The 27,639-nt window shown below is 48.5% G+C and overlaps 1 protein-coding gene across 1 annotated transcript in view; it reads right to left on the minus strand.

Moving 5' to 3' along the window:
- Trpv1 (transient receptor potential cation channel subfamily V member 1) overlaps nt 1-19,668 on the minus strand; it is a 21,516-nt gene extending 1,848 nt beyond the window's left edge. Inside the window, exons 1-14 of the mRNA XM_005349601.2 lie at nt 19,385-19,668; nt 18,530-18,702; nt 18,296-18,448; nt 17,795-17,935; nt 17,391-17,689; nt 16,431-16,610; nt 13,873-14,031; nt 12,376-12,471; nt 10,357-10,427; nt 7,977-8,142; nt 7,504-7,570; nt 5,743-6,065; nt 5,155-5,282; nt 4,599-4,714 (exon numbers count right to left, since the gene is read on the minus strand). Of these exons, the coding sequence (XP_005349658.1) occupies nt 4,599-4,714; nt 5,155-5,282; nt 5,743-6,065; nt 7,504-7,570; nt 7,977-8,142; nt 10,357-10,427; nt 12,376-12,471; nt 13,873-14,031; nt 16,431-16,610; nt 17,391-17,689; nt 17,795-17,935; nt 18,296-18,448; nt 18,530-18,702; nt 19,385-19,668 (2,356 nt within the window). The remainder of the gene's footprint in view (nt 1-4,598; nt 4,715-5,154; nt 5,283-5,742; nt 6,066-7,503; nt 7,571-7,976; nt 8,143-10,356; nt 10,428-12,375; nt 12,472-13,872; nt 14,032-16,430; nt 16,611-17,390; nt 17,690-17,794; nt 17,936-18,295; nt 18,449-18,529; nt 18,703-19,384) is intronic.
- Nucleotides 19,669-27,639: the final 7,971 nt, after the last annotated feature.

Raw genomic sequence — 27,639 nt, forward strand, 5'->3', positions numbered from 1 at the left:
TAAGATGGAATCTCAGAGTTGTTTTGATTTGCATTTCTCTGATGACTAAGGATGTTGAGCATTTCCTTAAGTGTCTTTGAGCCATTTTAAATTCCTCTGTTGAGAGTTCTCTGTTTAGGTCTGTACTCCATTTTTATTGTATTATTTGTTCTTTTGATGACCAGTTTCTCGAGTTCTTTGTATATTTTGAAGATCAGACCTCTGTCTGATGTGGGGTTGGTAAAAATCTTTTCCCATTCTGTAGGCTGTCGTTTTGTTCTTGTTTGCTTTACAGAAACGTTTCAGATTCAGAAGGTCCCATTTATTAATTGTTTCTCTCAGTGTCTGTGCTACTGAGGTTATATTTAAGAAGTGGTCTCCTGTGCCAATGCATTCAAGTGTACATCCCACTTTCTCTTCTATGAGGTTCAGTGTGGCTGGCTTTATGTTGAGGTCTTTGATCCATTTGGACTTGAGTTTTTGCATGGTGATAGATATGAATCTATTTTCATTCTTCTACATGTTGATATCCAGTTATGGCAGCACCATTTGTTAAATATGCTTTCTTTTTTCCATTTGATATTTTTTTGCTTCTTTGTCAAAAATCAGGTGTTTGAAGGAGTGTAAATTAATATTTGAGTCTTTGACTCAGTTCCATTGGTCCTCCTGTCTGTTTTGATACCAATTCCAGGCTGTTTTCAGTACTGTAGCTCTGTAGTAGAGTTTGAAGTCAGGAATTGTGATGCCTCCAGAAGTTCTTTAATTGTACAAGATTGTTTTGGCTATCTTGGGTTTTTTGCTTTTCCATATGAAGTTGAATACCATTCTTTCGAGGTCTGTGAAGAATTTTGCTGGGATTTTGATGGGCATTGTGTTGAATCTGTAGATTGCTTTTGGTAAGATTGCCCATTTTTACTATGTTAATTCTGCCTACCCAAAAGCATGAGAGATCTTTCCACTTTCTGGTGTCTTCTTTAATTTCTTTCTTCAAAGACTTAAAGTTCTTGTCATACAAGTCTTCCACTTGTTTGGTTAGAGTTACTCCGAGATATTTTATGCTATTTGTGGCTATTGTGAAGGGTATTGATTCTCTGATTGTTTTCCCCAGCCCATTTATCATCTGTGTACAGGAGGGCTACTGATTTTTTTTTTGAGTTAATCTTGTGTCCTGCTACATTGCTGAAAGTGTTTATGAGTTGTAGAAGTTCCTTGGTAGAATTTTGGGATCTCTTATGTAAACTATCATATCATCAGCAAATAGTGAGAGTCTGACTTCTTCTTTTCTGATTTGTATACCTTGATCTCCTTTTGGTGTACTATTGCTCTAGCTAGGACCTCAAGAACTATATTGAATAGATATGGAGAGAGTGGACAACCTTGTCTTGTTCCTTATTTCAGTGGGATCACTGGGAGTTTCTCTTCATTTAGTTTGATGTTGGCTGTTGGCTTGTTGTGTATTGCCTTTATGTTTACATATGTTCCTTGTATCCCTGCTCTCTCCAAGACCTTTATCATGAAGGGATGTTGTATTTTGTTGAAAGCTTTTTCCCAAGTAACATCTTAAGGTCTCTTCTTCTCCCAGGTACTGGCAAACCTGTGACCTCATGAGTCTATCACACACCTGTTTCCACCTGTACTACCTGGCTCCCTAAACAGGAGGATAAAGAGGTTTCTGCAATGCAACTCCACATTGGGCAACTCTTAAGTTATTAACAGCAGCCAAGAAAAATTAAGACTTAGAGACAAGGTCCAAGCAGGGCATAGAAGCTGAGGAAAACACCAAGGGAGACCTGGTGACACTGGGCTTCAAATAAGAACTTTGGCAAGAACTAAAGCCCCAAGGAACTCTTAAGGAAGACTAGTTATTATTGTCCATCAATATACTGACCACTAACTGGCTGGGAAGTGGAGACACCCAGCTTAGGAACTGTTGGCCTAGCCAGTTCCAGGGTCTCCAGAGCATCTAAAGTTCCCAGTACCATTTACCATATCCTCATTCTCGGACCAAGACTCCCCAGGCACTCCCTAGTTCCTTCACCGACCACCTATTCCTCCCTCTCCTGCATTCTCCCACTTCTTCCGCCCACAGGCAGCTGGGCAGGGAGGGGTCCTTGTTATCCAAATTATCAGACTATCATCACTAGAGTTTCTACTGTTACAGAAGTGAGAAAGCAAAATCCTGAAGGAATGGTCCCTAAGAAATAGGTATAAAGTGTAAAATCTGTTATTAAACCCCACAGCTTCTGTTCCAAATCACTGGTCCGACTGGATAAAGGTTCATTGAGAGGTATAGTGTAGAGGGCATGGTGTCCTTGTGCTCACAGATAAAGCACTAGGGAAACCAAGAATGTTAAACACTCAGGGGTTGTCTCCTCAGGTGAGGAGATACACACCTGTTTTCCACCCAGAAGGCTGGGAGTGGATGTAGTTGATAGCTGGCCGCTCTGTGCGATCTGTAGGGCCAGGCCTCACCCAAATCCCCTCCCCCAGACTATTATGTTTATCCCACACTCTTCCTCCCTAGACCTTTATCCTGATCATTGTTTCTCAGTCAATAAAACCCATCCTTAAGGGTGATGTCATGTGTACTGTGTAGCTTGGTAACCTCTACAATGACCTAGACCACACCAGATCCTCTCCTAGGCCCTAAGTTATAGAACCCATTCTTGTGGAAGAGGTCATACGTGTTTTGCAAAAGAGTTTTAGTGCAGTCATGTCTTAAGCTTTATTGTGATAATCATCACTAGGAACCTTTTCCCAAAATGGTACCATATTTAAATATGTCTAAAATAAACTGCCCTGTCTCAGATTCTAGAAGTCTGAACCAACACTAGCTCACTAAGTCAGTGGGAGGATCATGGTAGGCCACTCAAATCACACACAGCCATCTTTGAGTGGCTCTCAGAAAATGTTAGCCTGACTGACAAATCGAAGAAAAGCTAAGAGCAAAGGTGGCAATTAGACCAGGGAGTCTTTCTATTTGCAGTCCCAGGAAAATCACCGAACTTCTGGGGACCCGTGTGAAAGCAAGGAAGCCCAAGGGCAGGGAACTGCTTTCCAAAAGTGAGCCCCTTTTTTCTGTGCTAGAGATGGAATCCAGACTGGCTTCACAAGCTAGCCCAGTACTTGACCACTGGGCTACATCACCAGCCCCCTAGTGAGCACTGATGAAGTAGATCTCCATACAATCTTGTTGCTAGTGACAACCGTAAACTGTGAAAAATGCCATTCAGCAGATGTGTTTAGACTTGAGGTGACAGGTGTGAGATTCTACAAACTCTAAGAGAAGCGGCATTCACAAGGGAAGCCCTATCAATACCCTTGCTCTGCTTAGCGACAATTTTAGCAACTGTAGTACAGTGAACAGCCATCCTAGCGGAGCATGGAATTTCCCCTGAGAGAGAAGGAAGCAGTCGCGGGGCAGCTGACACAGTTAGGATCACGGAGCATAGGGAAACAAGTGTGGGATGCTGGAGGGTTGGTCAGCTTTGGGGCAGGGTGGTTACCCATAAGTAGTTGCTGAGAACTAGACCCTGCTTGCTGATGGTGAGATCTCAAGATGCTTGATAGACAATGGCTGTAATGGGGTTGGAAGTGGGGCAGACATACTTTAACTCAAGTATAAGAAAGGAACTCAGCCAGTGTGTGGAAACACCCTTACACTCACTTATGCCTGGCACAAGCTCAAGGCGATTCCTGAGTAAGTGAAGTACCGTTTAGTATATAAAATAATAATAAATAAATAAATAATAAAATATATAAATATAAAATATAAAAAGATACATAAAGGTAACTGAATCCAGGCTTTCCACAGTATATTATCTACCATGTCCAGCACACAATCTGAACATACTGGACCTAAAAGGGAATCCAAGAAAATGTGGTTCTCTGTCACAAAAAAAAGAAAAAAGAAAAAAAATAGCAGTCAAGAGAAATGGATGCCACGATAGCCCAGATGTTGGGTTTAGCTAGAGACCTTTGAACCCAGAGCCCTGTGTTGGTAGGTGGAGAGTACTACCTCTGAGCCAGTCCATCCCTTAGCAGATAGAATTGTAAAGTAACATTACTATGTTCAAAGAAGCAGAGGAAAGCATACTCCTAATGAGGGAATGGCTAGAAGACCTCAGCAAAGAAATAGAACCTTCAGCACAGGAGAAACTGGAACTCTAAAACCAAAAGGCTTAAAACTTGAAGTGTGAAATTCTACACAAGGGATTAATAACAATTTGGAGCTGACTAAAAAGGGGGGGGCTCGATGAATATGAAGGCTTCTGCAAAAATATTGTGTGGTCCAACACCCAGAGTCTCAAGCTATGGGTTGTGACCCCCTATGGGGTCATATAGCCGAATGTGGGGGCCGTTAAAATGATGGCGACATTAAAGGTTTTCTGAACACGAAATGACCAAAAGTTAATCTGAAAACAATGAGTCCAAGGAGCGCCTAGCAGTGCTGCACAGGCATGTCCAGGGACACGCAGCAGTCACTAGCATGTGGATGGCTGGCATCTGTCACTGCTACACAGCCCAGGTCCTTTGTGAGGAAAGTCAAGATGGAGTAGGAAACCCCCCTTCCCAGAGTCAGGCCCCTCCCTGCCGTGGCCCCACCCATCCCACCTCACCTCGGCCTGACCTCAGGGAGAAGCTCAGGGTGCGCTTGACGCCCTCACAGTTGCCGGGGTCCTCATTGATGATGCCCACGTTGGTGTTCCAGGTAGTCCAGTTCACCTCATCTACCCTGTGGGAAAAGGGACAGGATCCAGGGCCAGCTGTTTAAGGCTGAGCCCATCAGGATGAAGACACAGCAGGTGGAGGGAGAGACAGGGCTTGTTTCACGGACAACCCGTCCTTTCTAACCATTCCACAAGGCCCAGGAATTTTAACACTGGATTCCAAGGTTTGGCTCTGTTCACCAGGCAGTCATTTTTGAACCCCTCAAGTCTTTCAGGGCTTCGTGTTGGAAGTCCTGCCTCCTGAGATCTCAGTGGGTGTCCTGTGCCCACAGCTGAGTCCTATGTGGCCCTTGGACCTGCTGTTGGCCTTGAGAGTTCCCTAAGCCTGTGACTGGTCCCAGGGAGTCCTGAGCCCAGCCTCTACACCCTCCTCTGGCTCTCGATGGATCCTGCATGCCCTAGACTGAAGCAGGAGCTCTCAGCTTCGACTCCTGCTTTGCCTTACCTGAAACACCACCGGTAATCATCCTTGCCATCCGGCGTGAACCCCACCTGTAGGAGCTTGCCAGAGCGGAAGGCCTTCCTCATGCATTTCAGGAAACTCTTCTCTGTGTCCAGGATGGTGATGGCTCTCTGATGGAAAGGGGAAATAGGCCTTCCTGGATCACCATCTCCAGAATCTCTCCCAGCCCCAGCAACCTCCAAGCTAGCCCTGAGGTACCTCCTATAGCAGGTCTGTTTCCAAAGCCTGACAGGCACATGCTCCGTGAAGAAGATCAGCCAAGCCTGCCTATACCTGGCTATTTACTGCCTACTGAGTCCAGGAAGGCAACCCTACAAACTGATGGCGCTTACAAAGGGATCACTGGTGACCTGTGTGACATCAGAGTCTCAAACATGAGACTGCCAGGTCTAAACCCTGGCTCTGCTACCCGCCAGGCACGTGACTGGAAACACAGACAGATGACATCTCTAAAGCTCAGTGCTTCTGGCCCCTACTTGGTCCTATAGGAGCTCATGTGCCCCACTGTGTGACAGCAAGGGACAGTCAACACCTTCGAGGCTGCACGCCCTGCCCCACTCCGTGGCCCACCTGCAGCTTCCAGATGTTCTTGCTCTCTTGGGCGATCTTGTTGACCGTCTCGCCCATGAGGGCGATGAGCATGTTGAGCAGCAGGATGTAGGTGAGGATGACGTAGGCCAGTAACAGGATGATGAAGACAGCCTTGAAGTCGTAGTTCTCGGTGAACTCCAAGTCGCCCATGCCGATGGTGAACTTGAACAGCTCCAGACACGTGGAGTACAGGCTGTTGTAGGAATTGTTGGGTGGCCTGCAGGCAGGCCCTCGACACCTGTGTGGGGTGGACTCCACAGGCACAGAGTCATTCTTCCCATCCTCAATTAGTGTCACCACGGCTGTTGGTCACAGGAGAAAGGGGTGTGAAGGATGGAAAACAGGACCCCAGACTCCCTGAAACATACCTCTCCTACCCCAGCACCCGGCAGCAGGAAGGCCACCCGGTTATGTAGCATCTCCCCCTCCCAGACTATCAGAAAGTTGTAATAACACACGGCTTTCTTATAATAAGAGCTTTAAATTGATCTGGTAGAAAGGGTGTTTGAAGAAATATGCAAAGCTATGCAGACCATGTACATACAGAGGCCTTTGTATAATATGCAACGTGGTTAAAAGGACAGGAAGCCTGAGTCACTTTGCCAGCCACACCATGTCTTTTAAAGATCCACTCTGTAATCACAGATGTCGAGCAACTCAAAGCAGAGTGGCCTCTGCTAATATTCTTCTTTAGAAGTGTACTGCAGAGCCTGAGTACTGCTAAGCAGCCATGTGCCGTTCATACTGTGCATCAGTGCCCCGAGAACACCCCAAGCCCAAACCCTTCTTGTACTAATATGCAGAACTTCAGATCAGGTGCCACAGCCCATACCTATCAGTGTCCCTAGTCACCGATGTTCAACCCTCCTAGACAGAAGTTTCTAAAATAAACCGCAGAGTGGGAGCAGAGATGGGCATGCCTCAAGACCCACGTAACCACAGAACTCAAATGAGAACTGAGGCAGGGGCATTGCTAACAACAGGATGTGGACCAGGTAGAGGGGCCGAGGATCCGGCTTGAAGGGGCTCCCAAGGACCAGATCTCAGCTTCAAAATAACTGATGATAGTAAGGATTATGCCTCATGTGACAGTGAGAATCTACAGGGAATAAAAAGAACCCCAAGGCCATCCATCCTCATGTTTTAAAAAAAAATTGAATTGAGGAGATGGAAAAAAGCTCTTCCTTATGATAAAATGCCAGGGACTAAAGAGGCACTGAATGGTGGGGTTAGGGAATCGTGAAGGCTGGGGCTGTAGCTCAGTGGGTGCTGGCCCGGCATGTATTAGACCCTGGGTTCAATCTCCAGAACCAGGAATAAAGAATGGAAGGGATGAGAAAGGGAGGGGAGGAGTGGGGAAGGGAAGGAAAAGAGAGACAAAGACAGAGAAGAGACAGACGAGGAAATGGAGATTTTTAAAATGTTTAAATTGGGGAATCTGCGTAAGAAGAGAGGAGTCATCTGTACTACTCTTGAAAGTTTCCTGTGAGTCTGAACTAGTATTGAAATAAAAACTGGGCCAAAATGGAGCTGTACGGCAAGCAAGTAGCACAGTAGCCTCATCCATCACATTTCCCAGTTCTCGGGCTCTTGCTGATGTGTGTTCTGTCTATCACTTGGTCACCTGCAAGAATGCACCTGTCGTCCCCGCCCGGCTCCTCCTCCCCCAGCCCTGCAGAGCCTGAGGAGGTCAGGTGAGCAACACACCTGCCTTCCACCAGCTTTGACTCATCCCGTTACCTGTGGAAAATCCAAACAAGAACACGAGGTAGACGAACATGAATCGACACAGGTCCCTGAGGATCATCTGCAGGAAAGAGCAGGCTGGTAAAAGGCAAGTCCAACCGTGGTAGGAACACAGGAATGATCAGGGTTGCATCAGCCTAGAGCGACAAGAGGGTATGTGACAGGAACCTGCAGTGGGCTAGGCTCTGTGGTTTCCAGCTCAGACGTCATGAGGAAATGACTCCCACCTCTCCCATGGCTTTGGCTCTGGTTGGGAGATGGCGGTTTGGAATGCAAAGGCAACAAGTTTGAAGAAAACCTGCAGTCTCAGGTCAATGTCAGGTTGCTTGATTCTAGGGAAATAAATGGGCTAAGGGCTAAACAAATGGCTCCGTGGAGGATACAGAGAGGCTGAAAAGAATGCGTAGGGCAGTATCTCACATCCGTGGGGCAAACAGGGCTTGTGGGAAACACGCTTGGGAACCCACCTTTTCAATCATGACAGCATAGATGCCCATCTGCTGGAATCCTCTGGTATAGTAGAGCATGTTGGTCCAACCCATGGCGAGGGAGAACACCATGGAAGCCACGTACTCCTTGCGATGGCTAAAGTACAGTACCACAGACGCCAGCATGAACAGAGACTGCACAAAGCTGAGGGCAGAGGCAAAGTCGTTCAACTTAGGAAAAGGGCCCAGGCTGCAAGAATCGCAAGAGTGAGAATGTAGCCATGCAGGGGCTGGGGCTGTGCTGTCCCAGCAGGCACAAGGAGGAAAATGTATGACAGGTTGGAGGGGAAATTTTATTCTTCAAAATTTTATTCAATGTAAATATAATGTAGATGCTCCTTGACTTACGATAGTTCTATCCTGTGCAATCCATTGTTTTTTGAAAATATAAGTGAGAAATGTATTGAATACCCCAGCCTACTGAAGAAGAGCACTTACACACACGGCACTCTACAGCATCTGCTGCTTCCCCTCTGAGCAGCACTCTGAAACACTGAAGGATGTCCAGAAAATAAGAAAGACCAAGAAAGAGAAAGAAGTGAGGAAGAGATGGGAGCCACGAGAATCCCAAGGCTGGCAACAGAAAGACGTGTCAGGTGAAGGAAGGGCCAGGCAGGAAAACAAGCCAGTCTCAAAGAGAAAACAGGAAAGAAGATATGGTGGACACCTCTGTCACCCCAGCACTCCAGAATCAAAGGCAGGAGGATTGCTGCGAGTTAGAATAGAGGCTAGTCTGGGTTACATAGAAAGGCCCTGTCTCAAACAAAAGAAAGAAAACTCTAGGAAGAGATTCCTCACGGGCAGAAAAGTGACCTGGCCATGTGTTATAACTTCTAAATCTGATTTTGAAGAAAGCTGCACCTGCTTTAGGATGTGTGGGAAGAATTAACATTGTCTACAGAGAAAACTAAACTAGGGAAAATTAAGGGAATGGTAATCTGATAAGTCAGAAGAAACAAACCACAAACAAGTAATAGAACTATTTCAAAGCTGTTTGACACTTAGGAATATTTACAAAGGGACAAGAATACAAATGAAGATTACTGACTAAAACAAATACTATTTAATCACATTGGAATGATGAAAAAGGGGAAGCAGATGGGGAGGAGGATGCTAAATCCTTCTCTGTGGCATGAGTATGTGTCAGAAGAAAGAGCCCAAGCGGGTTTCAGAGAAAGGAAAGGGTTGGGGGTAAGAAACTCCTGGCTTTGAGTATAAGAAATTTTGCACTCTTATGAGTTATATCAGTATGTTTGAGTAGTTTTGATAACACAAAAGTAATATATATTTATTGGTATAATTGCAAGCATGTGCATATATATGTGTGTTTTAATGTAACTGTAATGTGACTGTAACTTTTAGGAATGTAATCTTGAGTCTACTCTTACAGTGCTATGTAGGGGAACATTTCTCCTTTATGCAAATAAGTATTGTGCTCACCGATTGCTATAGACCCTAAAGATTGAGCTTGCCCTTTGAAACTAAAATAAAGGTATTTGAAGATTACCGTGGGAACATGAGGCTTATGAATCCTAGGAACAAGCTCGTCACAATAGCACCAGAAATCAACTCCTTAATCACACCAGAAGCAAAAAGAGAAGCCGCTGGACTGAGAGAAACCTGGGCATCAGAAGAGAGTTTAAGTCCAGATCCTAGGAAACCCATGGTGGAAAGCCCTCTGTGCAGGATGAGGCTCACAGGGTCTAGTCTATTTTATGAACAGAGGCTGTGCGACACCTGTGCCTTTGCTTATCCATCTCCTCTAAAAGCAGTGGCCCCCAGCCAGGAGCACATGCCACCACCCACACCAAGAGAAGAACTGTTGGTATTTATCTGCGGGCGTTTTGATAATCAAGCCTGGAAGAGGGGAGCAGGGAAGCTATTGGACAGAGGCCTGGGATGCTGCTCGATACTCAGTGCCTGGGACAATCCCTTCCTCAACAACTGTGAATGATGCAGTCTGAAATGTCCATGAAGTTGGAATGAAAAGCAAACAAATTTTTAAAAATCTGCCTTAAAGACTGGAGATTCTTGAAGGCAATAACTATGTATAGTTCACTTCCGTCTCCCACTGTCGACCCAGTGAACAACAGAGGGATGCACACACAGTAAACAAAGGGAAGGAAGGGACCCCTAATTCCAGCAGTAAATCATGCGACACCGTGACACAGTCTGCCAACCCCAGCACCTGACATTTATCTGGCAGTGTAAACAGTTGATATTCACTCATCTGATGAATATTTGTTGAGCGCCTCCCACCATTGCTTCAGCCTGCCTACTGAGGCCCGCCCTGCTATGTGCCTTTTCAAGCATAGGTGAGAGAATGAAGGAGCTAACCGGAACACAAAGCAGCACTTACAAAAGTATCTCGCTGTAGCTGTCCACAAACAAACTCTTGAGGGATGGCCGCCTCTGCAGGAAATACTGAATCTGTGAGGGAACAGAGTAAGTTTCTGGGAAATGTTAGATGTGGCTGAACAGGGAAGCTCCTGGTGTCTTTCGGAGGGCCAGCATGCTGGAACACTGGAGTGGGTTCCAGCAGACTGTGAAGAACGGAGCAGTAGCAATCAAGCTAATTGGAAGGGTGATGTCATGTGACTCATGGAGATCTTTAAAAACATTGACTACAATAACAAGTGTCTCTAGAAGGCAATTCGGAAAGAAAAAGATCATCAAAATGCTTGAGCTGCTGTATCCCACGGTAGAGCTGAGAAGCCTCTTTGCTTCTAACTTGTTCTCCCAGCACCACCTTCCTTTATGATAAATGAGCATAGCATTATCATAAAAATCCCTTTATGCGCCGGGCGATGGTGGCGCACGCCTTTAATCCCAGCACTCGGGAGGCAGAGGCAGGCTGATCTCTGTGAGTTCGAGACCAGCCTGGTCTACAGAGTTCCAGGACAGGCTCCAAAGCCACAGAGAAACCCTGTCTCGAAAAACCAAAAAAAAAAAAATCCCTTTATGCTTTTGTAGTATGATTGGGCATCTCTTGGGTATATTGCCAAGAGTGGTATTGCTAGATCCTGAGGTAGGTTGACTCCCAATTTTCTGAGAAACCGCCACACTGATTTCCAAAGTGGTTGCACAAGTTTGCATTCCCACCAGCAATTATTTGTAATAGCTAGAAACAACCTAGATGCCCCTCAATGGAATAATGGATAAAGAAAGTGTGGCACATCTACACATTAGAGTACTACTCAGCGATAAAAAATAATGACATCTTGAATTTTGCATGGAAATAGAAAACACTATCCTGAGTGAGATAGCCCAGACCCAAAAATATGAATATGGTATGTACTCAATCATCAGTGGATTCTAACCATAAACAAAGGACATTGAGCCTATAGTTTGTGCTCCTAAAGAAGCTAAGTAATAAGGTGAACCCAAAGAAAAACACATATAGATCCTCTTAGAAAATGGAAGCAGACAAGATCGCCAGGCAAAAGTTGGGAACATGGGGGTGGGGTGGGGAAAAGGGGAGAGGGGGAAAGAGAAGGGAGAAGGGAAGGGTTGGGGAGAGCTTGGGGAGTGGGGTGGTTGAGATGGAGGAAACACGGATATGGGAGCAGGGAAGAAGATATCTTAATTAAGGGAGCCATTTTGAGGTTGGCAAGAGGCTTGGCTCTAGAGGGGTTCCCAGGTGTCCACGGGGATGTCCCCAGCTAAGACCCCAGGCAGTGAACACTCAGGAGGCACGGGCAGGCGGATCTCGGTGAGTTTGAGGTCTACAAGAGCTTGTTCCAGGACAGTCTCCAAAGCTACAAAGAAACCCTGCCTTGAAAAACCAAAAAAAGAATGCAAGGACAGAATAGACTACATAGAGAACCCTCAAATCAAAATTATATGATAATAATATAAATAATGATGATGATTTCAAATTCTGCATTCAGGTCTCTCTTCATGGAGTTCTCACCCCTCTTGAGTCTCACTCAAGGAAAACGAAACTAAAAAGCATAAATCCCATGTCTTCCCTAAACTCAAGTTTATACGGGGAAGTTGACATAAAATTAAAAAAAAAAAAAAAAAGCTCCCAAGTTCAAAGAAAAAGCCGCAGGGCCTGAGGAGATGCCTCAGCAAAGTACTTGATGTGTGCATGAGACCAGCAGGTGCAGCAACATTACACATCTGTAAGTCGTGCTGGGTAGGGAGTGCCCTGGGGCTCACTGGTCAGGCAATCGAAGACCCCTCCCACGAGACAGTGGTGGAGGTCTGCCTGTCTTGCCTGATTGCCGTGGGCCCTTAGGAATACACTGGATAATCCCTGCAACCCAGTCATGAACACCCGGAGGATTCTCAGCTGCGCTCACTCAGCTCCCAGTGGGTGTCTTGACTTTTGTCAGGGACAATAGAAGCCCACAACTTCTGAAGGAATGCTTACCCCTCGGAAGAAGAAGTAGACTCCTCCCAACACAGACAGGATCTCTCCAGTGACTCGGAAATAGTCTCCAACGGTGTTCCTCAGCTTATAGGGGGGCTGTGAGGCACAGAGAGGCCAGCGACTCCATTCACTCACTCATTGACCCATTCAGCAAACATTCACCACGGCCACCAAGTACCTAGCCTTACAGTTCAGACTTGGCCCCGCCTAGGAGACAGGCCTCCCTCCATTGAAAGAGAGAAGCAGAGGCCTGGCAAAGTGATTCCATGGAAACCTGAGAACTGAATTTGGTCCCCAGAACCCATGATGGAAGGACAGAACTGACTCCAAACAGTTGTTTGTTTCCAATCCTGATCTCTGCATATGCACTATGACGTGTGTGTGTGTGTGTGTGTGTGTGTGTGTGTGTCACATACATACATCACAACAACAACAACAATAACCAATAAACAACTAGGTACTAGGGGAACATCTGCAAGAAGATCCCTCTGTGGGTCTGATTGCCTGAGTCTCTGGATATCAGAGGATCCTTGCAGGGCTGTGCTGTCTCCCAAGCAATGTCCCTTCCCAGGGTTCTGAGTGGACGGGAGCAGGGGACAGGGTAGGTGGAGGTGCTCTTACAGACCTGGTGCACTGGAATCCCATTCTCCCCACAGCCTGTGGTGTCCTCCACACGCCCGTGAACATCACCCTCGTGTCGCAGCCATTTTCTGGGAGGATCCCCTTGATGCTTTGCCAGCACTAGCTCACTCCCTCGTCTCACTTATTAGCAGACTTCTCCTCTCTCTAACAACGTGTGTGTCCCTTCTTTTGTTATTTTGTTATGACGCTGGAGTGCTGGGAATCAAACCTAAGGCTTTGCACATCCTAGGCAAGCACCATGCCGCTGAGCTATACCCATTATCAATTTTCTTTTCTTTTCAAATGAAGTCACTAAATGCCCTTTATACACAGATAGAACTCAAGCTTTTAAACTAAATTTACAGGTAAAATTGTTCCAGAAATAGGGTAGAAAATTAGTGATCTGGGTATTAAATGAGAAGGTTCAATTCAGAAACAAACTGAACTAAGAGATGGAACCCAGCCTGACACAGAAGAAGTACTCAAGGGCATAGGTCTAAGGAGCAAATTTGTAACAAGCAGGTGAGTCAAACAGTGCAGGCCAGCAGGTAGCAATGGAATTGGGGCTTGTACCATCCTATGATCTCCAGACACCCAGGGGCAACTGCCTCCCCAATCCTGAATCTTCATACTCAGGAGCCTCAAGGCTCACGTGCTCAACTTCCCAGAACCATGGACTTAAAAGACAAAGTCCAGGCACAGGCCAGCCTGCAAGAGGGGAAACTAAGGGCAGGAAGCAAGGCTCTCCAAGCAGCCTTTCTACCTCTCAGTGAGCTAGGAAGGGGTGGCAGGCAAGGTCTGGACCTGGAGCCAATAGCATCTCAGGAGAGTAACCCCACCCCAACCCCCAGATAGGGCCCATGCTCCTGTCCGCACCAAGCCTTCCACAGGCCGATAGTAGGCAGCCGTGGTGAAGATGATCATATACAAGCAGTAGACGAAGAAGTTGAAGTAGAAGATGCGCTTGATAAATCTGTCCCACTTGTCCTGTAGGAGTCTGTTCAAAGGTTCCACCAGAAGCATGTCATGGCGGTTCTATGGGAGCAGAGAGAAGTGAGGCTCACTCTTGCACCAGCAACTACCTGAATAGCTACACCAGCCCACGGCACTCCTCACACCTGCGTAGCCCATACAGTCAAGGAAGAATGCCCCCTCAGCCCGCCAAGCAACCAAGGGTCACCGGAGGTCTGAACCGCTGTACAGCCAGGGCCTTGGGCTGGCCCCAGCTCTGCTGCAGTTCCTTGAGTGAGCCACCCTCTTAACTTCAGTGTCTCCGTGAGTACGCTGACTGGGAAGAAACTGGACAAGCCCTAAGACCGTGGTCCTCAACCTGGGGGTCAAACGATCCTTTCACAGGGGTGGCCTATGACCATCAGAAACCACAGACATTTATGTTATAATTCATAACTAGCAAAATTAAAGTTATGAAGTAGCAATGAAAATAACTTTATGGTTGGGGGGGTCACCACAACAGGAGGGTCGCAGCGTTAGGAAGGTTGAGAACCACCACTCTAAGTGCTCAAGCAAGACTTCAGCATTTCCCACATTCCAATCCCATTATCTCTAGCAACTCTCTTCACTCCCAGGGCAAGAGGACGATTCTTGGGGGGGGGGGGGCAGTCTACACTCTTCACTTCTCATGTTTGCAGCCCTGGGTCAGGCAGAGGTGGTAATTACCTATGCATGATACGTGAAGGAACCTAAGAGGCCTGACCTAGAGCAGGCCTGTCCTGGTGCCTACACTGTCATTTGAAGTTGGCTTTAGGCAAAGCCTCACATCCAAAGGCTTGGACGGCTCACAGGACCTAGAATGTAGAACAGATGAACCCAAGGCAGCTTGCTCTCGCCTCTTGCTTTGTGTTTGGGCTCTACCACAGAGGCCCCGTTGTGCGACTCTTTGAATACTTTGGGGATGGGAAGCTCCTCACTCCCTCACTCCAGAGCTTCTAAACGGGTGCTAACTGCAGGGGTGATCTGTTACTGGCATACATTTAGTCATCTCTGCCTTCCACCAGCATGCCTGCTCAAGCCGAATGGCCCAAGATAAGCCCACACTCCAATCCCCAGAAAAAAATGGGAACAAGAATAGTTGGTGGCTGACCCGAGCTTTCTCTCCTCCAGATTAAATTCCTCAGTCTGTAGTGAGGGCATTCCCTTTTCAGACCACCCTATAAGAACTCAGAAGTCACATTTAGCATTGCCGCCTAGGTGGGGCTGACAGGACAAACTAGACCAGGCCTCATCTTTCTTGGACTGTGATCCTATAACTACAGCTTCATCCTGTGAAGTGCTATGGTAACCCCTCACTGCCTCCGCTGGAGTCTGCTTCTGGAGCCTGGAGTGTCACTCTAGGAAGAGGGGACAGGTGAGGTGGCCTTCCACCCAATGAAGGTAGGCTAGTACTCAGTAATGCTTCACTTGGAGCCAGAAATATTAAATAGAATGCCATCCTCAGTACACAAAAGTAACCTCTAGATAAAGGACCCAAAATGAAATTCCCTACAAATGAGAGGGAAGAGAACAGAGAAGGGCCGCTGTGTGACTCTGTAAAGAACAGGCCTTCAGAGCACAGCACACAATCCAGAAGCCAAAAAAGAAAAAGAGCGATCAGCTTAACCCTATCAGAATGAAAACCGTTCATAAGTAAAGGGTGCTGTAAAAGCCAAGAGACAAACGGGGAGAAGAAGCAACACCACACTGCAGCAGGAGAGAAAAGGCTGATGACTCATTTGGAAGCGAGAGGTCTATAAACCAGAATAAGCCAGCAAATAGTCCTGTAAACCTTAGGAGACCCACCAAGGTACAAAAGGCCAGTAAATGCATAACAATGTCCCGCCTCACCACAGGGTGGGTCGACCCACTACTTACAGTCCTAGCACTTTGGAGGGAGGAAGGTCAGGAGTTCAAAGCTGGCCTGGGCTGCATAGCCAGCCCCATCTCAAAAAGCAAGAAGAAATAGGGTAAGATTTGGAGACAGCAATTTCATGTGTCTTTCACTGAAAAATCCCCAGGCTCGTGTCAGTGGCCTGCGGAGTGCTGAGCAGCTGCAAACAACTTGACTGTCCTGTGGGAGGGACACTGGGCAACAGCTTTAAACAGGCAGATACCTGGGTGCCGACATAAAGCTAACTACAGCACACACCAATGAGTGAAAACAACTGCTTATCCTACAGGGTGTATAGTATGAGCCCATTCACACAAATAAAAAAACTCTCTGAAGCTTTTCACACGGTATCGAAGGAAGCTGTCCTTATCGCTGTACTTCTGAAATGTTCTCATTTTTATGAGCGAATGGCTATCATTCGTTTGCTAAGGGAAACATAATGGAAAGGAGGAGGGACAAGACTGCAGGACACCGGCTCCTAACAGCAGCGTTTCATGTGAGAGACGAGATGGATGGAGCTTGAGCAAGGGCGCTAGCCTTAGCCACTTACAGGGGTCTCGCTGCTGCTGTAGGCGATCACCTCCAGAACTGAGTTCTTCTCACAGGTGTCAATGCAGGACAGGTCATAAAGGGAGGAGTGCACAGGCCCATAGGCCCATTCCGTGAACTTCCTAGACAGGTGCCGGCACTCAGGTTCATGGATCTCCCTCTGGAGAATGTAAGCCAAGACCTGTAGCAGGTAGGAGAGCCCTATCGGGTCAGTCAGGGCCAGGCCACAGGCTGCTTCCCCATGCAGGCTGTGAGCTCCTCTGAAAAATGCACTTAGCTTCCCACCTCCACCAGGAACCCAACCCAAGCCCTAGCTGCTTCTAGCCCCAGCTGCATTACACCAGGGCCTCAAGATTTACAGTCTTCTGTGAAGGACAGTGGTGGCCCCTTCTAGAAAACTTTCAGCCAGAAGGAAATAATCAAAGTCTAAGGAAGCAATAAGCCAGTCCTGATGGTTTGTGGCTGTACTCACAGCACTCAGAAGGCTGGGACAGGAGGATCACTGCAACTTTGAGATCAGCCTAGTCTTAAATGGGCAGGGATAGCTTCCCAGTATCTCTACTATTGAGAAAGCCCCTCCCCTCCAATTCAAGCAGCCCCAGACACATCATCAGCCTTATCTGACATCATTCATAGGACCCTGATTTGGCTGGGGCCTGGTCTACCTAGTCTGCTCCAAGTTTCCCCCTTAGGACCCTCCTTATATTCCAAAATTCTCACTCACCCTAGTAAAATAACAATGAGCCTCTTCTCTCAACCTAGGCTACACACACACACACACACACACACACACACACACACACACACACACATCCCTGCTTGATGGTTTCTGCTCACAGCTCCTCTAACTCACACTAACAGCCCCATTAGCTGGTGGAATTAGAGTCCAGTACACACAGTCCTCTATCCAGACCCCCTCCCTGCCTGATAATAGCAGCTCCAGCCAAAGCACCCACCCTACCCCAATCTTCCCAGTGCTAGCTGCCAGAGCTAATGGAGTGAGCCCCTTTTTGTTGGTGAGTTCTTCCAGCTTCAGGGTGGGGTGGAGTTTGGCCCCCAGGATCAGGATCTCGTTGTACATGTTTGTCACGAACTTGGTGTTGTCAGCTGTATTATCTGCCACCTCCACCAGGGCATGTAACACCGTGTTGCCCACCGAATCCTGGGCACTGATGTCTGCTTGCTGCCAGGAGTTCTGCAGCAGGAACTTCACAATGGCCAGCTGGTTAGTGCATGCAGCCAGCGACAGAGGTAGCTCACCTGCAGCCAACACAGGGTCCTCAGTGGGGCCCCAGGAATGAGACTGGCTAGTCCCTGAATGACTGGGTCTCTAGCTCCCTTATGTAAGCCACATGGCCTCCCTACCAAAGTAGAAGCCAGGCCGCCCTTTGGTTTTCTTGAAGAAGTCTCCATTGGCCGCAGCCTGGACGTCTGCTCCATTCTCTACCAAGAGGGTCACCAGTGCCATGTTTCGCCTCTCAATGGCAATGTGCAGTGCTGTCTGGCCTACAGAGGGAAGTTCAGTTAGCCTTGTGATTACAGCCCAGAGAGATGCACCCCCAGAGAAGGCCCCTAGCAGATAGCAACTGTGGAAAAAGCACACAGAAAACGCCAGCCTCACAGTGGGAGGCCAGGATCCACAAATGAGGCCAGGAAAATCGTGAAGCAGGAACAGAACAGAAAATACCAAGTTGCAAAAGAGAGGAGACAGAGGGAGATAGGAGGGAAGGACAGTCAGCAGGAGAGCAGCAGCGATCCCAGGAAGGAGACTGATCAGAACCAGAACTCAACATTGTGGCAGGAACTGGGGCAACCCCCTCAGGGCGTAGGTGTGCTGTAGCTGCGCCAGGCCACCCCCCACCTCACCCTTGTAGTAGCTGTCTGTGTAGCTGGCATTGACAAACTGCTTCAGGCTGTCAGTCTGCCGTGCGACATCCAGGAGCAGAGCGATGGTATCATTCTGCCCGTTGTGCAAGTTGAGCATAGCTTTTAGTAAACAGGTCTTTCCTGTCTCTGGGTCTGAAGGGCAGAGAGAGGGTCAAAACCAGGCCAGGGTTGGAAAATAGCCCCCTCCTGGGAAGCCAGCCCTCACAGGGCCACCTTTGAATTCGCTGTCAGTCAGGCGCTTCTTGCTCTTCTGCAGAAAGGACAGCAGGCTCTCCAACTCCTGGCAGTTACTCTGAGCCACAGCATCGAAGATGCTCCTGCGGTCATAGAGCCTAGGGGGCTTCTCCACGCCGACACCCGTGGAGACAGAGTCCTGGGATGCCTGCCTGGGAAATAAATTACACCTTCAACTCAGGCCCTGCTCTGCCTTGAAGCCTTTGGGGCTTCTGAAGCCCCAAGGCAAACCAGGGAGTTTAGGAAACAAATCTAATGGGGATCCTGGGGCACAACTGTCCATCCCGTCATGCCCCTGACCTGTCTATAAAGAGACTGGAGAAAGTCTTTGCTATTGTCACCTCTTCTACCCAGTCCACTTCCCTTCCTTCTGGGGCTCAGGAGACAGAAGCCTAGAGGGTAAGCAGGGTTGGCTTGGCCTCTGATGAATGAAGACATCTTCACAGTACCCAGATGCCACCTTGTGACTCCCGGCCCTGCCTCAGAGGAGGTAGGAAAGCTGATAGGTTCTTCCCCTGAGCTGTTTGTCTTCTTAGTCCACAAGATCCTAACCTTGACTTTGAAGTCTAAGTTTTGGGGTCTGGTGAGCATTCAGGGCCTGGAAATCTAGCATATGCTGGCAGCTGGGATCAGTATACACACTCCAACATCTGTGACTGTGTGTCCAGTGAGGGTACAAGAGTGTGGGCCAGACCACCTCTGAAGGCTCCCCAGCTCCCCCAGTTCTGTGACTTTTAACCCAGAAGCAAGACCGCTCTGAGGAGTTAGCCCATGGCTGGGACTGCCACTGGTGGAACCACTTGGGTCTTGGAAAGGAAGGACCTCCAGATTTACCTGACACAGGCAGGCCCATCCCCAGGCCTCTGGATAGTGACAACAGAGCTGACGGTGATGATAGGGCAGGAGGCCAGTCCGCCTTCCTCATAAGGGCAATCCATAGGGGAGGCCTCCTCTGAGTCACCCTTCCCAAAAAGCCGGGTGCGACTCCTGGTCGTGAAGATGTGGGGCTTGGCCGGAGACGGCCTGCAGTTAAGGTCTCTGTCCGGAGGATCCAGGCAGGAGTTCTCTTGAAGTGGGTGCTCAGACTCCCCTGAGTCTAAGCCATCCCATTTCTTCATCTTTCCCAGATCCTCTGTGGCCCAATGTGCAACCTGTGGGTAGCCACAAAGATGAGGTCTGTGCCCATCTGGGGAACCACAACTTCTCATCCCATCCCCACTCTCCTTGTCAAGGCTCCCGTGAAGCAGGACACCGCAAAAGCCCAATTAGTACTGCCCTGCAGAAGCAAAGCTTTTAGAGCTGTGCCTTCCACTCCAGCAGCCCTGGGGAAACAGAACTGTACTGCCCACGGGGTCCTGTGGCCACAGTGGTCAAGCTCTCCACCTTAGAGCCAGCAAGCTCTGAGGCTGAGGTCAGAAGCCTCCCACCCCTGAGATTATCTGGGGCTCAGCTGCCTGGTTTGTTCTTCCTTCCTCCGCATACCACATTAGAGAAAGGACATGGAGGAACTAACTCAGTAGTGAGACCAACGGGTTGACCAAGCCCCAAGGAGCCAGGCAGTCCATGTTCGTGGAAGATGGTGATGCCCCCATCTATGCTGTATAAACTCGTGTGCCAGGTGCCAACGGTCACACGTACCACCTCCCTTTGCCCTTCCACACAGCTGCAGCAACCAAGTGTCAGGAGGGGACTGATGTGTGCAGCATGTATGCAAGCCTTGGGTCATTTTTGTGAAACTGGTGTGTTTCCAGCATCTCAGCCTATGCTTTGTGGCATCATTTGCTGTGGGGTTGGCAGGTGTTCTAGACCTGAACCTCTAGACATAAGCTAGTTGCTCAGGTGGGTGCTCTCCACTTAAGTGGGGACCAACACTCTTTCCCACCCCATCTCCCATGGTCCCCCTCCACCTGCTGACCATCCTGCTCCCTAGTACCCAGGTCTCTCCTGGATCAAGGGCCTTTGCTCCCATGGTGCCACCAGATGGAGTGTTCTCCCCTCCCCTTCCCTGCCCAAATATTCCCACCTTTCAAATGCCTTCTCCCCTCAGGACCCAACACTGGTCTACCCACATCCACAAAGCCCGCCCCCATTCCCTGATCATTCAGAGAGGCCAGGCTCCTGCCTAGCCATCCTGATAGCCCTTTTAGCACAATCTGCCTTAGAATCAGCTATATCTGTCTACCTGCTTGACTCCTCCCATGCCCTGTGACCTGCTGTGTCCCTTCATAGCAAGGCTCAGGGCCCATCATGGAAGAAGAGGCAGAGAGTTTGCAAGGGCCAAGGGTCCGGGGGGAAATGAAACACTGTCTTCAGGACACGACAGGGCTGCTGCCCTGGTGGACTCTCAGCAGCTGCAGTTTTCCATGCAAGACCGATTCGACCCACACTGAAGAGCGAGGGCTCGGGAGGCTCCATCCCTAACTCTGAGTTATTGCTAGTCGGTGGCTGCTGAGGAGCGAAAAGTTGGTTTTCTTCCGGAGTGTGGCCCCTGGTAGGTTGTCTGTACTCCGGTGGATGATCCCATATCTATGCGCATCAGGGGTTCACTCGGTTCGGGTATTTAGAAGAACAAGGAAGAGGGGGCATGGGCAGGAGACACAGAGCACAGTGAGGCTAAGAGGGTAGATGTGATCAAAGTGCATTGTGTTTGTGTGTGAAATTCTCAAAGAATAAATTCTAAGACCTATTTTTAGAAAAGGAAAGGCTGTGCTGGACTCTGGAAATCAGAGCGATCAGACCCAGGCTGTCATCCGTCTCAGATCACAGTCCGTTAGGGAAACAAGCAGCCCAGCCACATCTCCATGCTGGAAAGCAGCCACTGACAGAGGCTGAGGAGGTCTCTCGAGTCCTGCATTTCCAAGGGAAAGTTCAGGCAGCACAAACCCTGAGCGCATGGCCAGGCCAGGCCCACAAATCGGCTGCGGACTAATATTCACAACCAAGAAAAACAAAATGAGGGGCCCTGACCAGCCCCAACCTGCGCCTGGCAGAGCACAGCTGCTTTCCCTGCTGGTCTGCTCTCAGGAGCACCTAAGGCTGTGGGATCCATCAGGGCCACTGCCACAGAGAGTGCTCCCAGACACAGAAAACCCTCTTCTAACCACTCCTCCTAGCTCAGCTTGCCATTCAGCCCCATCTACACTGTGCTGCAGCTGTGCTGCAGTGTCAGGAGACAGCGGAACAATAGAACCGGTAGCTGCAGGCCTAGAAGGCCAAGGAACAGACTGGAAACATGATTAGGCAGGCAGCAGGAAGCCAAGCAAAGGTTTGGAATTACGGAGCCAGGTGCTGCTGTAGGCCTTTGAAAGACAGTTTCCTGCCAAGGACCTGTTGTTCGTAGTCTGGGGAGGCTGTAATGATTTTAACAGCTCAGCATGGTGTGGGGTGTGACTCAGTGGTGGAACGGTACTGAACATGCATGAGGCCCCGGGTTCTATTCCCAGAGCAACGAAAATCTACTAAAAATAAATAAATGATAGGCACAGGGAACAAATGAGAATAAGCATGGTCAGTATATTTGAGCACATCCTATGGTCAACACATCCACCTACATTCACCTAATTCTTGCATCTCTAAGAGGTAAATCTTCCCCAGATGTGGAAGCTGAAGCCAGAGAGGTTACGGTATTTCCCAGATGTCACACAGTGACCAGGAGGAGCCCAGATTTGACTGAGAGCATCTCTAGCACTCTGCCACCTCTCTGACTCCTTCCCCTGGGACCAGACAGAAGTCCCAAACCTAAAGCAACCTCCTGATCAAGCAAGTATCCCAAGATTCCCCCAAGCCCCAAACAAAGTACAGAAAAGGTTCACGGCAATGCCTCACTCTCTCCAGAATGTCTGCGGCTGACCCTTGGATAACGCTGGCTGCAAACCCAAGAATAAAGCAATCCTGATGAGCTGAACCACTCGACAAGAGAGATGCCACCAGCAGGACTCTCCATGAACTTTGCAGCAAGGTTCTTGGCTGGGTCTTTTCCTCTTCCTTGGACTGATTCCAATCTAACCAAACCGGGAATGGGATGCAGCCCACAAGTCACTGTGAATCATCACAGCACTTTCTGCATCCAGCTCCCCCTGGAAACTAAGCTTCTCCCAGTCTAAGGGTAAGATGATTAGTGGACCAGCGGGGGAGGAGGGAGGGCATGGGCAAAGGAAGGGAAGGGAATGGGACAGGATAGTCTGTCAGAGCCATGACTAAAGTATGTCTGGACATGAGCCCCAAAGGGATGCCCCACTCACAGTAGAAGGTGTTATAGTGACCCGGGGAATTCAGCCATGCTTTCTGCAGACACTTGTTGGTTTTCTGATGGAGGCAGGGGCTCTGGTTTATGCCAGGGCCATGAACTCATGATGCACTTCAGGGCTGGGCTGTCTTGAAAACCCACCCACCAAGACCCACTTTAACTCTGGGTCTGCATTTCCTTGCCAATGGATGGAGAGTATCCCTACTTTCTCTTCAGACCATGGGAGAATTCTGGTTATGCTTCTCCCACTTGCCTCTGTGCCCCAAACCTCCCTCCCATTAAGACCTTGAGAGCATCTCCTTCTGGCTGCCTGTGATTTTGAGAAGCTGAGAAAGCATGGCCAGCTACCTCACGCCCATTTCTAACCGGCCCAAGCATCAACTCAGGAAAGACAGATAACTGAGCAGGGCTTCCTATGTATATTCCAGGAAGGAAGGACATAGGGGCTCTGCTAAGAACAGAGAGGAACCAGCACAAGAAGCCAGGCTGCCCCCACCCAGCCCTGCACCTCTCTGTACAGAGGCCAGCACACTGACCGCATGCAGCTATGCACAAACCTCTGGCCTCTACAGTAGTTGCAGCCTCCTCATCCCTGCTGCAGGAGCCAACATAAGAATGCTGGTACTAACAGCGCCTCTTGCAGGGACCCACTGTCTACAGTCAGTCGAATTAAGTGTGCGGCACTGTCGCTTCAGCCTCCTCCCAGCCACCCCTAAGGCAGCCATGGCACAACCCAGTTTTCAGATAGGGCAATTGAGGCCCTCGGAGCCCAGCGGAACCATGCACAGCTGGACAGTGGCCGGCCATCAAGTGGAGAAAGGGACTTACCAACTAGGTGCAGGCACACCACAATGGAGCAAGTGCGTAGGAGCTGTTCTTCATGGAAGAGTCGGGCTGGTGTGTGGTAAGAGTGGCCTTCCTGCCTCTGTGAGGGTCCTTGCCCCTCCCTGGGTCCACAGCAGGGGTGGGCTCTGGGCATACTCTGGCACTCAAGGAAACATTTCCAGCAATGGCAGCAGCTGCTGTTGCCACGGCTCCGATTCCCAAAGGATTCCAAAGCTTTTCCCATCATTTTTGCCCTTTTTCAGAAACCACTTAGCCACCGCCCGCCTCCAGTCATGCCAGGGCCGAGGTGCACTTAGCCGCCTACAGCCGAGTCCAGTCTGAGCCATGCCTTGTCTCCCAGGGCAGGAAGACTTTCCAAATCATTTTTCTTGTATGTCATGATCTGAGGAGCAGCTTCCCCAAATGACTGTCCTAGCCAGATAGGCAAAATCCAGTGTCCTAAAAGGAGTGTCACCTTGTCTGGAGGCCCTGCCTCCTTCGGGTCTCTGGGTTCTTGGGTACTCAAGTCCAGGGTAGAGGATAGGTTTTGGGGTCTCTAGGTCTTCCAGAATCCAGCCTTACTTGACTGGGGTTCCCCAGTGAACAACAGAACACAAGAGAATGTGTGTGTCAATTTCTTGTGTCCCCTAGTGTCGCCCTAACGGCCAGGAGGCAGGTTCATGCATCACACACAGTGGGCAATTAGGACAAGCCCATTCCTTCCCAGATCCGGTCAGGAAAATCCCCCAGCTTTCAGGGATTGCATGCAGGCTGCACCCACAAGCGCCCTGCAGAAGCCACACGAGCAGCTGCATCTGGGAAGCCAGGGGGTGTCAATAAGCCGCAGCTCAGACACAGCTACTGCAGCCTCACCTGGAGTAGTACAAAAGCTGTGCCCAGAGTGGAGGCCCCCAGAGTACAGTGACTCCCCGGTCACTCTACAGAACTGTCACCAAAGGACTTCCCCACACCCACCTCCCAGGCCCTGCAACAACCCCAGGCAGTGGGTGGGCAGAGACGGTCATACCTAAGTTGCAGGAGAGAAACCTGGGGCACCAAGGTATTAGACAGTTATTCAGGTCCCATGACTAGTCCAGGCATGAGATTCAGGCTTAGAAAATCATTCCATACCACACTCCTCCTCTGTTGCATATGCCGTTTTAGCTTCAATTAGTATGATCCCAAGGGCTTGTTCTCATTCTGAAAGTGTGGTAAGATGTCGAGAGTCTAAACTTCACTGTCCTGACCACGGCAAGCACACACCATTGGCATCGCCACCTCCCTCCAGAGCTTCCTCACCTCCCGAGCTGAAACTCTATCTCTCTTAAACAAGCCCCCATCCTCTGGTCCCTATGTGACCCCCAAAAGGGTCATGACCCACCGGTTGAGATCACTGGTACAAGTGTAATCAGTGTGGCTGAGGACCGGACCATACTTGTCTGTTTGTAACTGGCTTCTTCCACCTCGCATGATGTCCTCAAGGTGTCTGGTTTCCTTCTCTTTGGAGACAGTAATATTCCACTGTCTGCCTGTATGTCTGACTTCGCTTGTCCATTCATTGGCTGATGGACACATAGGCTGCTTTTACCTGGTGTCCATTCCTGATCCTGCCCTTTTTTTTTCCTTTTTTTTTTCCTCAAAATTCGATGGTTTGCATATAGGCATAGGTTCATGTGACCAAAAGGTCACGCCCTACCCTGGTCCAACCTCTTAAAGGTCACTGTCTGACAGAGGTCCCCCATCGTATTAGTATGCTACAAACACTGGCTTTTCACTCTTTGTGATTTTAATTCCTCTCATTTTCCAGAAACAAAGTTAAATACAAATTACTGGGCTTTTAAATTTAGAGAGAAAATAATGGATTTTCTTTTGCTCGTGTCTGCCCCTGTCCCCCACCTTGTCACCCTCTTTCAATGCCGACTGATCTCCTTCCTTCCACTTTCTTGTTTCATTCATACATATGCATGTATGTGTATATATTTAATCCTTGCTATAGCACATGTTAGTTTTCTTATCTCCCATTTGTTCCCCCTATGTCTTCTTTCCCCTACACTGTCCCTTTTGTTTTTAATTAAACACATTGAATATATAAATATATACATATATAATCTTGATTCTATATGTGACAGAAAACATGGTATTTGTATAATATGTTCCACACATTTTCTTGCAAGGAACGTGAGCTGGTAGCTGTACCTGTGCGGTTACTTCTTCATGCTGGGGACTAATGAGCGGGGGTCAATGAGCTCCAGGAGCCAAGGCAGGCCAGAGGAATTGGTGTTCTCAGAACCACGGCTACAGACTGCTGAGCTGCGTCCGGCCATTAGCCTGAGGTTGTGACTAATTGCTTTATAATGAAAAAAAAAAAAAGATTTGCTTAATGTTTCATGAGTCAGCCAAGCAAGCATCTCTGTAATGAGAATATCTTACTGTCAAAGACTTGCCCTGATGCGTTTCTAACCTTCTGATTTTTCTTAGGTTGGAATGGATTTTATGTTCTAATGTATGCTTGATGTGCTAGGAATTATTCATTCCTAAAACATTTTTTATTAAGCCTCTTTCAATTATTAGTATCTTAGACATTAAGAAGCATGGTGAGTTGAATTTTTTAAAGATAGGTATTTTATTAGCGCATCTTCCTGTGTAGATAAGCAAGGGAGACCTGGTGTGTAATGACTGTGTGAGAATGAATGAAATGGACTAGCCAATGCCCATGGCTGAGACGAAGATCAGGTGGGACCTCACGACAGGCTTTGAGAATCTCACAGCAGAACAAGAGGAAGCCCACAGCGGATATGAATCATACACAGACTCGCTCACATGGGGCAAGGCCTATAGCAAGCACTTGACTGAGGGGCAGTGTCCCTGTTACAGCGGGGAATCCTCTGGAAGATGTGCCACCAGGAAGACTCCACGCAGTAGGCACATGGCCTGTAGGTGGGGCCATAGACAGGGGTAGGATTCTGCTTCGCTAGACCATTCCAAATATGAGCAAAAGGCAAGTTAGGGTGAAAGAAAACAGCAGAGAGCACAGGGACCTGATTCAGGAGTTTCTACTTGGGAAAGAAAGAAAAACACAAAACAAGAAAGCCACAGGGTCCGTCTGCAACTGCAGTCACAGGCCAACGGAGGTGTGCCGGAGGGGAAGGGTGGGCTGGCATTCACCTCTCTGTCTTGTGGGAGCCAAGCTCCCCATCTCTCTCCAAGCAGTTTTCTAGCCTCTCCTGGGGCTGCCACCTTCTGTAGAAGCCACCCTCCCATTCGGTGTCCACACCATCCACGCCACCAACCATATGCCTCCATTCCAGGGAGTCCCTGCTCTCTAAACACCACTGACTTTAGGAAATCACGCCCATCACAGTTTGGCCAGCACATCCCACCACAACCGGCAACTTTTCAGCCGACTTGTGCAGATCTTGTCTGATGGATCTGGGATCTGAGGACCTCAAAAAATGGGGCAGACTAGAAGCCAGTGCTGTAGACAGCCTTACTTCAGTTTCAGGGCACTTTATACACGAGTGTAGCAAAGAAAGCAATGGTTCAAAAGAAATCATTGAATTTGAGTTCAGAAAAACATATGAAGAAACATCAGTTAAGCACACACTAAATAATGGCATAGCAGCCCTTTCCAGAACTTTCTCGGGAGACCAGCTTTAACACAAAAGCCTGGCACGTAGTATATATTATATCTGTGAAAACATGAAAGCAAGGCAGAAGGCAATTCAGGGCACACTGACCAAATTGGGTTCTATAGCTATGTTCTGACATCCAACAAGAATGAACATGTCTTATAAATTGAATGTAAATGTTTAACACAGAAAGCACAAAATCACATCCAAGAACAAAATGCACCTGAGGTAAAAGGCCCTCTGCCGTTTTTCCTGGAGCCCAGTTCTCTCTCCCGGTTCCTTGCCCCAAGGTTATTCCCTTGACTGTGTTCTGACACACAACTCCCATGGCATCTTTTCATTTGCTCTCTGACCAAATTACTTCAGACCCAATGTCACAGTCTGGGTGT

This window comes from Microtus ochrogaster, chromosome 7 (assembly GCF_000317375.1).
Source record: "Microtus ochrogaster isolate Prairie Vole_2 chromosome 7, MicOch1.0, whole genome shotgun sequence".
Taxonomy (NCBI): Eukaryota; Metazoa; Chordata; class Mammalia; order Rodentia; family Cricetidae; genus Microtus; species Microtus ochrogaster.